The 15,020-nt window shown below is 42.8% G+C and overlaps 1 protein-coding gene across 5 annotated transcripts in view; it reads right to left on the bottom strand.

Moving 5' to 3' along the window:
* LOC115146915 (retinoic acid receptor RXR-alpha-A-like) overlaps positions 1-11,292 on the bottom strand; it is a 169,258-nt gene extending 157,966 nt beyond the window's left edge. For 4 of the 5 annotated variants that reach the window (XM_065004806.1, XM_065004807.1, XM_065004810.1 and 1 more), the window contains exon 1: positions 11,015-11,291. In XM_065004806.1, coding sequence (XP_064860878.1) covers positions 11,015-11,042 — 28 coding nt within the window. In that variant the 5' untranslated portion in view covers positions 11,043-11,291. Of the gene's footprint in view, positions 1-11,014 lie in introns of all 5 variants that reach the window. The other variant, XM_065004809.1, reaches the window with a different exon arrangement.
* Between the last annotated feature and the right edge of the window lie 3,728 nt (positions 11,293-15,020).

The raw sequence follows: 15,020 nt of genomic DNA, 5'->3' as shown, positions 1-15,020 counted from the left end.
AGTTGTATAACACCACTCTCAGCCCTTGTAAGACATGAAATGAGATGAGTGGTACTGTACCTTCACAGCACAGCCTATCCTAGCTTTCGTTTAGTCCCCCCTCATATACAAGCAACATCATTTGAATCTCTCTCTCATGTTCTCCATCTCCATCCATCTCTCCCTCTTTCTCCCACACACTTCCTTCTTCATCTTCCTCTCCTTTCTTCCCCCCCTCTGTCCTCTCTCTCTCTCTCCCTCCTTCTCTCTCTGTCCCTCCTCTCTCTTTCTCTCTCACTCCCTCTCCCTCTTTCTCCCCTGTTCTCTCTCCTCTGATCAGAGACTTGCTCCTTCCTCCTGTCTGCGTGTTTCTCAGGGGGCTAAGGCTTCGCTGAGCCCTTCAGAAAGAGACCATGATGCATCTCTTTTGATCAGCCCCGCCGTTGTATTAGCATGTACCTCTGTACCTCAGCGCTAGCTTTCTATCTACCTACCTGCCTGTCAGGCAGAGCTCCCAGCACACACATCCGTGTGTAGCCTACACAGGCAGGCAGCAGGTAAAACAGGAGGCACTCCTCTAAGCTTCTCCTGAATCTTAATGACTAATGAACAGAGGCTTGGCACTGATGAGAGGAGAAAATGACTCGTGTGATCACCAGAGAGACAGACAAAAGCCTTCCTGTGCATTGCTAATGTTCCATGCTAATGGGCCGCTGTGCTGTGGCGTACTGAAGAATCATGAAAGCTGCAGCAGCACGCTGCTGACTTAAGTTGTTGATTCGATACAAGGTCTTTGTTGTGTTCTCTGGAGACTTCCTTCCTCAAAGGAGGGATAGTACACTTCTCCCTGTACGTCCTCTTCAATGAAAATAAACCAGGATTTAATGGTGTTGCTTTTGAGTCACGGTCAACACAACGGTCGGACATTGTTTGTTTTTTTCAATCGTGGTGATCGTGCCTTTGATAATCAACAAAACTTAATTCACATCTCTCTTCCTTGCTTTGGTTCTGGTGAGAAAACATATCTGAAAATGTTTCTGTGTGCTTTTATTCAAAGTGTTCACGGCGGGAACTGGTAAGGAGGTAAGGAGGTAAGGAGGTAAGGCTTTTATGAGGAGTTGTGTTTGGTCCCGGGCCGGGTCTGGTCTGGCTCCACAGCCTTCCGGACGCCCTCTCACTTCTGTGCCATTTAATTAGCCCGGCCTGCACAAAGGGGAGCTAGTCACATGGGCCCAATTTGGCCAACTATAAAGTGTGGAATGTCTCAACCTGCACGGGAGACTCCCCTTCATTTACGTGCCTGCAACACCGGGCTAGAACTTTGAAGATGAAAACAGGACTGATAAAAAAATAAAAAAACGAAATCAAAGGAGTGGACCGTTAAATTCCAGGGAATTTCTCCAGATGTTGCCAAAATATTCAGCTGAAGCGCTCCAGATGTTTTCCCCTTCCTCTGCTCCGCTCACCGTTTCCAGGACTTCCTCTCTCTCCAACCCCCAGGCCTTTTCTCCTCTGCGCCCCCAACCCCACCCTACTTTTTATAACAGTTCCCCCTGATGCCACCTTTTCAGTGAGGGGTTTAATAGCCATGAGGGCAGAGTAGCATCCTCCAGGATCCTGTAATAAACACCCAATGCAGTCTCTCTCATTTCACAAAGTGAGAGGGACAGAGAGAGAGAAAGAGAGAAAGAAAGAAAGAAAGAAAGAAAGAAAGATAGCGATTAATAGCATCCCTTTATCTCTAACCGAATCAATTAACAAACAAATGATGTTTTAGTCAAACATTATATCTGTTAGGGCTTCTTGCGGACAATTTTCAGTCTACAAATGATTTGTAATTATGTTCCAGCCCCCCGATCATCCGCTCAAGAAATAATTGGCCCGCGGCTGAATCTAGTTGATGATACCTGTTGTACAGCAAGACATAAATGGAAACCTCCCTGCCTCTCCCTTGTGTCCATGACTGATATTATTCTACCTGTTTTCATTTTTTCCCTCCCGCTCTCTCTCTTCACCTCCACGCCGAGACAGAAGCAGCAGAAGCGTTGGTGTTTCCCCCACAGAGCGTGACCTTGCCACAACCCCTGACTTTCACACACAGGCAGTCTGAGCCTCCCTGCCCTTTGCTGCTCACAACCAGGCCTCACACAGGACACACACCCTCCTCCAGCTCTAGTCTGGCTCTGATCTGGCCTATATAATCTGAACTGGTCTCTTGTTACTCATTCCAGGCTGAAACAGAAGAAAGCATCCTGAAAGCGACACTTGAACTTGTCATTTCTGCAGGCACTGGAAAGTAAGCACTGTGGTATGCAGAACACACAGATGAAGAAGACATGGCCAGCGCCTGCCTGCCTGCCTGCCTGCCTGCCTGCCTGCCTGCTCAACTCTTTTATTTTCAAGTCTTTCTGGAGAGGATGAAATAACAAACTCCAACACGAGTGCTCTTTAGTTCTGAGGGTTGTTCCTGGCACGGCTTCATTTGATCTAATGAAGACGGCGTGTCATTTTGTGTGTGAAACATGATATTTACGTGCAATATGACAAAAGAAAGTCATCATGTCTACGTCTACAGCAAAGAAAAAAGATATGGAGGGGTGAGTTGTCACCCAGCCACCTATTCACATTCTGGCTCCAACATAATAGGAGTGAACAACGTTTTCCCTGGAGTAAAGAGGGAACTCAATAGTCACCTGATGTTGTGTCTCTGCTCTTTCCCTCTCCTTCCCTCTCTCACTCTTACTCTCAGCATAGTGGTTGCTAATGAATGGAACATAAGACATGCCGTGCTCTTTGTCCTATGTGGCAGAGGGGTAGAATGATTTAGCAGCACCATCAGCTCACCTATCACGCTACCACATCCACTCAAGGGTAGGGGTGAGACTTGTATGTATAGGCTGTCTGCTCCAGTCTAGAGTAAGCAGCACTGTGGCCCAAATATTGTTTTTACAGGTAGACAGACAGAGCACCTCCTCCTCAACACCCTTCCACCTCTGTGGAAAGTATGCCTGAAAGCAGACGTTCCCGGCTAAGTGTTTAACCACAGGTGACAAAGCACTCCAGGCTCTCATTCTGCCTGCCTAGAGAGTGTATGTGGGTTCGCGCGTCAGAACTGAGGGGGCTGAGGTAGTCTGGTCGGAAGCGGGAAAAACATCTCTGAGGTGTCAACAAACAGTCAATCACACTTTTCGTTTTCTCAGTTAGAAAATCTGCGGGAAAAAATGCTACAACAACACAAATACTTAAATGACTCTAGAACATGCCTTTAATACATACGTACATGTGTGAAATAGGACAAATATAAACACCAACAAATTACTATTATTATTTATGTTTTTAGAACCCAACTGGGCATGTTGTTTTTCAGGGTATACATCGTGTCATAATAATATGATCTTAAATGTGCCATCTTAAAGGCCTAGTGCAGCCAAGAACACCATGTTCCTGTGTTTTATATATATTACACACTATATGATGTTGGAATAACACTGTAACTTTTTGAACATTATGGTAATGCCCTTTAAGTGTATGAGCTGTTTGAAAAGACCACCGGAAATCTCTGCCTGTTTTGGTGGGATGGAGCTTTGACCTGCCTGATGACATGTGCTAATAATTAGACCAATAGGAAAGAGAGTTCCAAACCTCTCTGCCAATAACAGCTAGTTTCCCCTCTGCATTAAGACTGCTCCCAGACAGTCCTAGCAAAATAAATTGCTTGAGAAATTGCTTTTTGCTAAGAAGCCATTTTTGTTTATTGTTGACCATTTGAATTTAAAACAATCACAGGTACTTAACTGTTACGCAGAATTGATTTGATACTGAGGTAAAAATGGCTACATTGGACCTTCCACATCGTATCTCTATTGCCAGGACCGTTGGGTAGTTTATGTAATGGATCCTAATTACAATCATGGCCCTTCATTTGACTGGTTGTTTTAAGCACACCACAGTTTTTTTAAAAGTTTTTTTATTTGACCTTTATTTAACTAGGCAAGTCAGTTAAGAACAAATCCTTATTTTCAATGACAGCCTAGGAACGGTGGGTTAACTTCCTGTTCAGGGGCAGAACGACAGATTTGTACCTTGTCAGCTCGGGGATTTGAACTTGCAACCTTCCAGTTACTAGCCCAACACTCTAAGCACTAGGCTACCCTGCCGCCCCACTGTAAGCCCGAGTATGAGTAGATATACCGCTATGAACTGTCCACTAACCTCGAAACACTGTTTTCCTTCATTTTCCCCTCTCTTTCTCTCTCTTCACTGTTCATTCACTCACTCCACTCTGTTCACTCTCTCTTTTCACCTCTCAACTCGTTCCCCCTTCCTCTCAGTTTCCCCCTCCCTCCTTCCACATTATATCCAGATATATCCCTAAAGATTCATGTTTAAAATACTCAAGACAGCTCCACAGATCCGTGCTTAATGCCAAAGCACACAACATTACTCTGTTTAACTGGAGCATATATTCCTGCTGCAGACGCGGTGGTAGGTACACACTCTGTACATGCAGTCCATAACAGTTAAACACCGTAAACATCTAAAGAAAGCAGCCATGCAATCAAAAGCCGAACCCAGAACAAGAACAAATACCGTCTTGCGCTGCCTCCTTTTGATGTCATCTTTCAGCTGTGAGTAAACATCAGAAACACAACACCAGAACAATAGCGAATGATGTGCTATGTAAGTGCAGGGCTTAAATATAAACTCTAGTGTGTGTGTTTGGTGTCTGCTTGATAAAAACAGCGGTTAAGGAACCTTTGGGTCTGCCCATGCACTGTGCCATTCCTCCGCCCACAACGTTGTGCCAATTCCTTCCACCTCTCTGCTTCCTGTCTGAGGCTGAACATCATGGCACCTTCCCCTAACCTGTGCAGAGTGGCTAACAGACGTGCTGCTCTGCTACTGTGGCCTTCTGGCCTGCAGCACACTGATCATCAAAGGACTCTGGTTGGCGCCTGTTAAGGGGACAGATGTAGTGGCACGCTGCAGGCTGGAGGTGGGGAAGGTCCCAACACATCTTTGTCTTAGTAACATCTGATAGGATACCTGATAGGAAACCTGTGATGATAAATTCACCTTTCTACTTCTGTCTGTTTCTCTGTGGGTTTTGTGTGTGTGTGTGTGTGTGTGTGTGTGTGTGTGTGTGTGTGTGTGTGTGTGTGAGCATCCATGTAAAGGCCAAGTCACTTTCACTCTCTGGTGAGAGCAAAGACTTCAAACGCTTCATCAAAGCTTGTGATCATTTTTAAATTGACTCATAATAGCTCAACCGGTATTTGTCAGATATACACTGTAGATAAACACTTAAAAACAACATATTCTTATTTTAACCAAGCTATAATAGGGCTGCATTACCATTGCTGAAATAACATAGACAAATACTAGTTTTAAAATAGCTTATAATTAAATGGTTTTTATGGAGAAATCACTCGTTTTGTTTTTGATCAGTGTTCCTCGGTAGACTTAAAGGTCTTTAATGTGAAATTACTTATTTAAAAAATGTACAGATCATAAAGGAGCATTAAAAAATCTGAAATCAACACCGATGTTATTGTGAATAACCATATCAGCTCTCATGACTAATTCACAACTTATTTTTCGACTGAACTTACAAGCAATTTACCTGTATTAGAGCACCGTGAAAGAAGCTTTTTTACAGGGTACAATTCAACTCAGAACACATTTCAAGAGATTTTCAGTTAAATAAAGTTGGCCAGGGACGACGACTCTGTTCTTTTGAGTCCTTGATGGCTGTTTAACAATAAGTGCATGGATCATCAACTAGATTCTTCTTTGAGTGGATGGTTGGGCGGCTGGAGCATCATTACAAATCATTTGCAGACTGCAAATTGACCACAAGAATCCCAAACAGATATAATATTTGACTAAAACATAATCATGACAAACCTTGCTTATATTTGTATACGATCACGTGTCTCTCTATTATGCGTGGTAACATATTTCCACAATTAAACTCAATTAGAGCTTATTTCCTGGTGTTCTTACCGTTTTTTTATGTCCAACAAAATACATGCATTTTTTTGAAAGAACAAAACCTACACTCAATGGTCCCCAGGCCCGAATTTGTGAAACCCTGCCTTAGAGGACAGTGCTCTCTCTCTCTCTCTCTCTTTCTCTCTCTCTCTCTCTCTCTCTCTCTCTCTCCCTCTCTCTCTCTCTCTCTCTCCCTCTCTCTCTCCCTCTCCCTCTCTCTCTCAGTATAAAGCAGTGGGATCTCTGGCTAGGAGGGCAGAGCGACCTTCCTCTCTGTGTGAATTATGAGTGTGATCTGTTCAAATCCCCACAGAGACTGTTTCCGCTTCAAACGAGCGGCTGTACGCATCCTGAATAATCTCAGTCCCACAGAACTGAACCGACACATTCTCACACTCACTCAGCTGCAAAACAAACAGAACGGGTCCTGAAATGCAGGAATAGGAATAATCTATAGGAATAATCTTTAGGAATAAATTGCCAGCTGATGTAGAGGAAAGCACATTTTGAAAACGGTCAATGCAAAACAAATGTTCAGCAGTGCAGCAGGAACGAAGCGGTCTTAGAATGGTGAAAGCTGAAAAAAGCTGGTAAAAAATATTGAATGCCCAAAGCAAAATTCCTCCAATGATAAAGCAAGCAGGAGGTAGAGGTCAAGGTTTGAGGTTCAAAGTCCTGCGCAGCCCTTGTCGATAAAGCTCTCCTGCTACCTACACGGCTCAAAACACAAATAATGAATGAGCGTTTGAGCGATTGCCATCTCTGTTTAAAGCCCCACCAGCAGCAGTTTGTGATAAGTATTGTTATGAGAGCAGAAACAGGCTGGGACTGGTGTGATACAACATATGATCATCAGCATTGATGTGCACAGCTTCTCAGAGCAGAACATTCATGCTTAACGTACAGCAGCGCAGATATTCTATGAAAAGTGGCAGTCTAGACTTCAAGGCACTTAACTTTCAGTAAAAAAACATTTACAAATTAATTTGCAGCTGCGCTCATAATTATATTTCTATTTTTTTCTCTCTCTTGTACATTTGGTTCTGATGCCAGCAGGGAGGGAGGTAGCTGGAGAGGGGAGGGGGGCACATTTCCTTTGATTTGAAGGAGTAGTGAGGCTTGGGGGTGTGTGGGGGAGAGAGTGTCAGGGAGAAAGAGCGAGAGCTGTCACTTTAAGCCATTAACTTTCGCTATAAACCTCCTCCAATAAAAATGACAGCTGCAGCCCCCTCTCAAAAGGATAGCAAAACTGGACGGTTGTAAAAGCCAAACTGGGCCAAGGCGCTTCCCTCCTCCCAACAGACACACACCCACTCCTGGTATTACCTTTGTTACTGAATTACTGCCAGGAGAGGAATGCAGCCTGCCCCCTCCACCCTGTCTCCCACCCTCTGCCTCCACCCCCCCCCAACCATGAATCTCACTTTCTCATCAACGACCATGAACTTCACTGGTGGGAAGACGAGGGGTGGGGGGGGGTGGGGGGTTACCTTCTGTTCCTGAAATAGGCCCCTCAAACAAACACAACTACAATAAAGTGAATATCCTTGACTTGTAGAGGTACTAGGAATAACATAAACAACTCCAGTAAGAGGTGTTGGGACACACTTGGAAAAGCAGCCCATACCAGACATCGTTGCATACTACTAGGATTCTTTAGATTTACAGTGACTAAAGCCAGGGTTGAGTGTAACACCAAGGCCAACGCCATGCTGGCATCCACCAACAGGTCTCTGTCCAATCTGGTCCCATCAAATAGAAAAATTAATAGTTAACCGATCCCTTAAGAGCAGGGATCATCAGCTAGAATCAGCCTCGGGCCAATTATTTCTTGAGCGGATGGTCAGGGGGCCGGAACATAATTACAAATCATTTTTAGTCTTCAAATTGACCGCAAGAGGCCCAAACAGATATGATATTTAACTAAAACATGGGGGGGGGGGGGTAAAATCCCCCGCGGCAGCCAGTTTGGAAACCCTACCAACGAGTTAATCTATATTTTTCTCACCATCATTGTCATGCTACAAGCAATACCTCTTATTTACATCCAGTAAGTCCCATGAAATCAACAATACAACACAAACCCATTTGAAGCTACAGACAATCTCCTGACCTCAACTGTGTCCCCACTCCGTTGAAACAGTGTCACAAAACTCATGTTACATAGTACACATTAGGATATATGAGGTCAGTTATCCTCAGTTATCTCTAGTCATAGATAACATAGTACATCTCAGGTATTACAGGGTCTGCTCTATGGAGCAGACAGGCTATTTAAGGCAGTATCCCTTTCTGTGTTTTATAACACACGAAGCTAAATTTACAACCCTTTCTCACAAAATCAAGCCTTCGCTGGCAAAAGACACTCTACACTTCAAAACATGGTTTCTTGGCTCATTGTGAAAGCCACGCTCAAATTCCTTTGACAAAATGAAGACATTGTCTGTTTTCACGGTCACCGTTCCATTCTTCACAGCTTTAAGTGAGGAGGGAGAAGAAAATGAAAAAAAAAACAGGCTCCGGCGGCTAGCTAGCACCCTAGAGAACATACCATGCCAAAAGCCGGAAGTAATCATCACAGCCGGCAATCAATCCATAACTGTAAAATACTCTAGCTGTCATTTCAAAACAGTGGCATGTTTGAATTCCTAACGCAGCACAACTCTAGATAATTACATCGAGCGAACAGCTAATCAATACATTCCAGGGCTTATCAGAGTTAGTGGTGTCCTTGAAGTGCGCAATTAACAATCAGAGCGTTAGAGTGAGTTTGGGGAAAGTTTGTATTTAAATCCCGAGTTAAGGGCCGACCAATCGAGAACGGACGAAGAATTGCCTGCTGATACAGCATGTTGAAACAGTGTAGAGTGATAAAAACCTCGGCTGTACTGAAGAAGCATAGCGAGATGCTGATTAATAAAACACTTCAACTATTACACTGCTATTACTGTTTCATTACAACACACACAGGCTCCATGCTATGATGGGTCTGTAAATATTTTGGGGAAAATCCGTAATTGATTTTAATATGGAGACACGGAAACTACAGCAGGCCTGTAAATGCAACCTGTCATGTCTATGTGAAAGTTGGCATGGTGATATGTGAGATGTATGTCTGATAAGTCATATAAAGGCCTGTGTGGTCACAGTGTCAGTGATCAGGTGTGTAATTAGATAGAGATATCCCAGACGTCCCTGTGCCTCTCATCTGTGCATATTGGCGGTGGCGGGCAGGCGGGCTGATGATGTGTCAAGGTGTAACATGAGGCGCCCCTGACCTGCAGACACAATAACATGGCTGCCTACAGCTCTGAGCTATGTCTCTGCTACATGGGACAAGTTGTGCTCTATACAGTTCACCAGACATACAGTAGCTGAGTATTAATGATTTATACCGTAAGTGTGTGTGTGTGTGTGTGTGTGTGTGTGTGTGTGTGTGTGTGTGTGTGTGTGTGTTTAAGGGACTTAAAATACATTTACGGGACTTAAAATACCTATAAATCCACATTCTAAGTTGAAATAATATAAGTTCTAAGTTGTTTTCTCATACAGTTTAGGACAAAAAGATACTAGGCCTAGACTATATATGGCTAATTTCTACTACATGAAAATAATGCTAATTAAAATCATAGTAATCATAATTTTCATCATCATAATTGAGTGCTGTAATGAAAACGGGTACAGTGCTGAAGCAATACAATCAATTAACATAATTCTGAACTGCAATAGAAAACGGGTTATGTGAAAAACAACTTAATAACGAATGACCAAAAATGGTCTTTCATACACATGCTCTTAACATGTTGTAGCCATAATACGGATAATAGAATAAAAACAACATTGTATACATTTCAATAGTGTACATTTCCACACATCTACGATTACAATCATTACTTAATTGCTTTAAAAGAGTCAACTTTTTTTTATCGAATAAAATAAATCAAATTGGACTTGTTATTGATAAGCAATAAGTGCAAAATGGCTTTTAATTTCCGCAACAACATAAGTCTGAACCCCAAATCATTCCAACGCCCAGTATCAACTTTCTGAGTGAACCCTCACCCTCTTATCGTTCGAAGACCTACTCATACACGACTTCAAAACATTGGGTGGAAATAAATTGGCTTGCGACGAATATATGGCATATATTCAATTGTGCAAGGTTACATTGTCTAGCATGCTTGCCTCTTCAAATAAATACCTCTAGTAAACGTCGGCCTATTGCCTACAGTTGTATTCTCTGGCTGGTATTTACTCAAGGAGTGTGCAGTCCATTTTGAACACTTTCAGTGGCAGGCTATTGTAGCCGATTGTATCGACTCCATTGCGCGTAGACTAATGTACTTACTGTAAAAACGGTATACTGGTAGTCTACCATGAACAACAGTTCGCTACCAAAGGTAGGCTATGGAGGTTTTTAAGTATATAATAAACTATTTCTCAAGTGCATATGCAATGCAATTTAGCCAGGTTTGTTTCTCTGCCCGGTAAATATAGATTTTCAAATAGCCTACCATACAATTTTGCATTATAGCCTCCTTAGATTAAATTAAATTAGCTGGAAGTGCCATAAAAATGCTAATCGACAATAGTTTGCAGAATACTCAGATATTAAATCTACTGAAAGAGAGAGTAGGCTATAATTTTCCTGAATGAGATGTCACCCTAATCAATCGAATGTCATCAGCTCTGATAGGAGTGTGGTACACCGGAGAGTAGCAGCCGCTTATATTTAACAAGCCAACAAACTCAAGTTTCTCTCTTTTCAGTAAAACATAGGCTACGGTGAGAAAATGTTTTGATATTTACAAACAAGAAGTCTATGTGTCTTTCCATATATTGCGCATAACGTAACCTAAACATTATTATAATTTGACATGAACGCAATTAGGCTAGCCTACTCATTTCTGACGCTTCAAAACGCAGTGCATAAATGACAACATTGCTCGTCAGCACTGCGTGAGTCTAAACGTTGTAACATTGTAATCTCAAATACCCATATTGCAATAATATATTTTTTTTTAATTGATGAAAAACTTACCCAATGACATGAAAGGTTTGGTTTCCATGTCTGGTGGGTTAGCTCATGCCAGCTGACACGACCGTGTGTGAGTTTTCAGACGGGGATCGAGGGCGTTATTATACTAAAAAGGCTGGAAAGATGGCTCCAGGGCAGTAAAAGTGACAGTCTTTCAAAAGCGATGTTCGATAGAGTAAAAATGCACCTATAGTTTCTAGTTCTGTTAGCTCACTCCTTGCGCTCCCTCTCTTGGGCTAGGTTTAGAACTCCAACTACTGGATCCTCACTGCAATAGGGACCCACGTAAGGGGGACTCGCACCAACGCAAGAAAACCGCAACGACACACGAGAAAGGGGGAGTGTAAAGAGGAGTCCCTTGTAGGACTTTTAGTTTCGAAGCCAACGTGTGAAACGTATTAAATGAAGTATGCCTAACCTCATATAGCTGTCAGTTTAGCATCGGTCCATAAAAAAAAACAGAATTGCTAGCCGGTATGAAACCAAGCTCTCCAAGATAGATATTTACTCACAACTTGGCATCTCAAAATAACTTTGAATTGAGTCAAGGGGAGGGTAATTGAAGTGGGAATTTTCGTACTCCTTCTGTAGTGTCTTAATAGATGGGTTGAAGCTAGCATTCCTCAAGTGGATTAGCACATTTGCCTTGCATACACCTATTGTAGGTCAAATCAAAGCAGTGGCACGGCCATAAACATCCATAATAGGCCCATTGAAAATGAGTACATTTGTCATATTTGAAGAATAAAGACTCTCAAAGGGAGGGACTATAACTAAAGATGAAGTAATACATAGAAATGACAGGGCTTGAAGAAACGGTCAAATGGGGTTACATTAAGTGTTGTTTTCCCACAACCTACTCTGACTGTCTTTCCACATCCACTGGCATCAACAGCGTTCACGAGCCATCCGCATGGCATATAAAAATCGATGTATTTATTGCAGATGCATAAAGGTTTAGGCACACTTGCACAGGCCCGGAGCTACCTAAACAGCAGCATGATTTACACAACTCCCATTGCATTAGAGCACAGAGAAGTAGGTCATTTGTTCATCATTGTTCCCCAGCTATGCTGTTTTTGGAATGACAGCATCCTATCCTTCAGCACATATGCTGCACACGTGGAATAACCATGTATTTATATACATTTCACAAGAGTGAAAAATACATTTTCACTTGAGATTACATTTCACCCAGAGAATTGTTGGAGGCAGTTTTGGCAGCAGAATACTTATAGCAGAGCAGCACTCTGTTGTCCCCCCTTCAAGTCCCTCCTGCCCAATATAGGAAAGGAACATTGTATCTGTATGAAGTCCTGAAGTCACCCTCTAGGCCTGTGTGGAGAGGGCTCCTCATCTCATTGAGTATTGAAGGTGTTCACCACATTTGTACTGAGGCGAGATACATAATTAATGCAGTGCATGGCACTTTAAAGATCAAAGCCAGTTGTGCAATTAACCAAAAGCAAGTGTGACTGAGCACCAATTCAAGGTGTGTGTGTGTGTGTGTGTGTGTGTGTGTGTGTGTGTGTGTGTGTGTGTGTGTGTGTGTGTGTGTGAGACAAGAAGGGTGTAATGGGAGAGTTTATGCATACCATGTTACACTTTCTATAGACTGAAGTGTTTTTTGTTTCTTTTGCATGGACAATGTGTAATGTACAGTATATACAGAGCATTCTGAAAGTATTCAGACCCCTTGACTTTGTCCACATTTTGTTACGTTACAGCCTTATTCTAAAATGTATTAAATGGTTTTTTTCCCTCATCAATCAACACACAACACCCCATTAACGACAAAGCAAAAACAGGTTTTTAGAAATGTTTGCTAATGTATTACAATTAAAAATAAAAAACTGAAATATTACATTAACATAAGTATTCAGTCCCCTTACTCAGTACTTTGTTGAAGCACCTTTGGCAGCAATTCAAGCTCTGTCAGGTTGGATGGGGAGCGTTGCTTCTCAACGATTTTCAGGTCTCTCCAGAGATGTTCGATCGGGTTCATGTCCGGGCTCTGGCTGGTCCACTCAAGGACATTCAGAGACTTGTCACAATGCCACTCATGCGTTGTCTTGGCTGTGTTCTTAGGGTCGTTGTCCTGTTGGAAGGTGAACCTTCACCCCAGTCTGAGGTCCTGAGCTCTCTGGAGCAGGTTTTCATCAAGGATCTGCCTGTACTTTGCGTCGTTCAACTTTCCCTCGAGCCTGACTCTCCCAATTCCTGCCGCTGAAAAACATTACCACAGCATGATGCTGCCACCACCATGCTTCACAGTAGGGATGGTGCCAGGTTTCCTCTATACGTGACGCTTGGCATTCAGGCCAAAGAGTTAATTCTTGGTTTCATCAGACCAGAGAATCTTGTTTCTCATGGTCTGTGAGTCTTTAGGTGCCTTTTGGCAAACTCCAAGCGGGCTGTCATGTGCCTTTTACTGAAGAGTGACTTCCGTCTGGTCACTCTACCATAAAGGCCTGATTGGTTGAGTGCTGCAGAGATGGTTGTCCTTCTGGAAGATTCTCCCATCTCCACGGATCGATGGAAACAGGATGCACCTGAGCTCAACTTCGAGTGTCATATCATAGGGTTTAAATAAGGAATTTCTGTTTTTGTCATTATGGGGTATTGCGTGTATATTACTGAGGATTTAAAAACAAAACAAATTTTAGAATAAAGCTGTAACGTAACTTAATGTGGAAAAAGTCAAGGCATCTGAATACTTTCTGAAGGCACTGTACGTGTCTTTGTAGCTATAGCTGTGTATTTCCTTCAGATGTAGTTCTGGTTTAGAGTTAGAGTTAGGATTGGTGAGCCACATCTATTTAAACCCACACAAAGTGGTTTTGGTGTCCCCCATCCCCCATAGTTTTTTAACATGGCATTGTGGGAGGTCAAATACTTGTGAACTTGTTGGGAGTAGATTCTCTCCAGGCTCCGGAAAAGATCTCTGACCTCGTTACATTTCTGAAATCATTCTTCGCTCAACGCACTTCCTGTTCAAGCCCATACACACAGCAGCTCCACCAATCAGAGAGAATGTTAGGGAGTCACAGGTCAACACAACATAGGGGTAGAGAACCTGGACCAGAGAGGGCGAGAGAGAGAGAGAGTTAGGGGGGTAGAAAGAGAGGGAGAGAAAGATAGACATTCTTTGATACTTGTTTTGATGAGTATCTTACCCCATCATGTTCACTAAAATCTTAAAAATATGAAACTAATTGACTAGAGGAGGGCATAGGCCACTCCCAAGCCCTGGAAAAACACCAGTGAGTTTCACAGTGTCCTCTCCCTTCCCTATGTGAGGAAAATGTGTATCTCTTTAGACCACGGGCGTCAAACTCATTGACGTCCTTGTCGTCAATCTTTAATTTTGGTGATTATTAGTGAGCTGGACACAGTCAGGAAACTGTATAAAGGCCCATTGTCATTTCCACACAGTTTTGATATGGTTTTAGTGATTTTAAAGTATGTTGAGTTTGTTGATTATTACATTTTTTGACTCCAACCATCGGCATGACGGATCGGACCGTATGTTTGGCGCCCCTGCTTTAGATAATGATTCCACTACAACTCATGACTGCTGGATGACATTACAGTCTGTTCTGAAGACCACAGGGTCCCAAGTAAAGCACAGTATTGTTTAACCATTGTATAAGATTCATTGCCCCGGTTGGTGACGACTACAGAGCAGGGAGGAGAAAGAGTAAAGATTTGATTGATATTCTGTTGGTCCTCAGCAGCTCAGATGGCTGTTAAGCCTAAGGCCTGTGCTCTGTAATCGAAGACAGACACAATACATTCTTTTAAACGCCTTGTTCGCCATTGCTCTCTCATCTGCCCACTAGACCCAGCTATTTAATCCTCCTCCTTGGCCGTGATTAATAGCTGTCTGACACTTCACCTCCTTCCATATCAATTCTCAGTAGGGTGTTTTGGGTGTCCCCTGTGCTGAACACTTCAGATGCTGTATCTCTCTCCAACCTTGTTCTCTGCACCCTTGACTGTTAATAGC

The sequence above is a fragment of the Oncorhynchus nerka genome, linkage group LG19, assembly GCF_034236695.1.
Source record: "Oncorhynchus nerka isolate Pitt River linkage group LG19, Oner_Uvic_2.0, whole genome shotgun sequence".
In the NCBI taxonomy this organism is placed as follows: Eukaryota; Metazoa; Chordata; class Actinopteri; order Salmoniformes; family Salmonidae; genus Oncorhynchus; species Oncorhynchus nerka.
The sequence above is the reverse complement of the archived record's forward strand: the minus strand, read 5'-3'. Positions and strand labels throughout refer to the sequence as shown.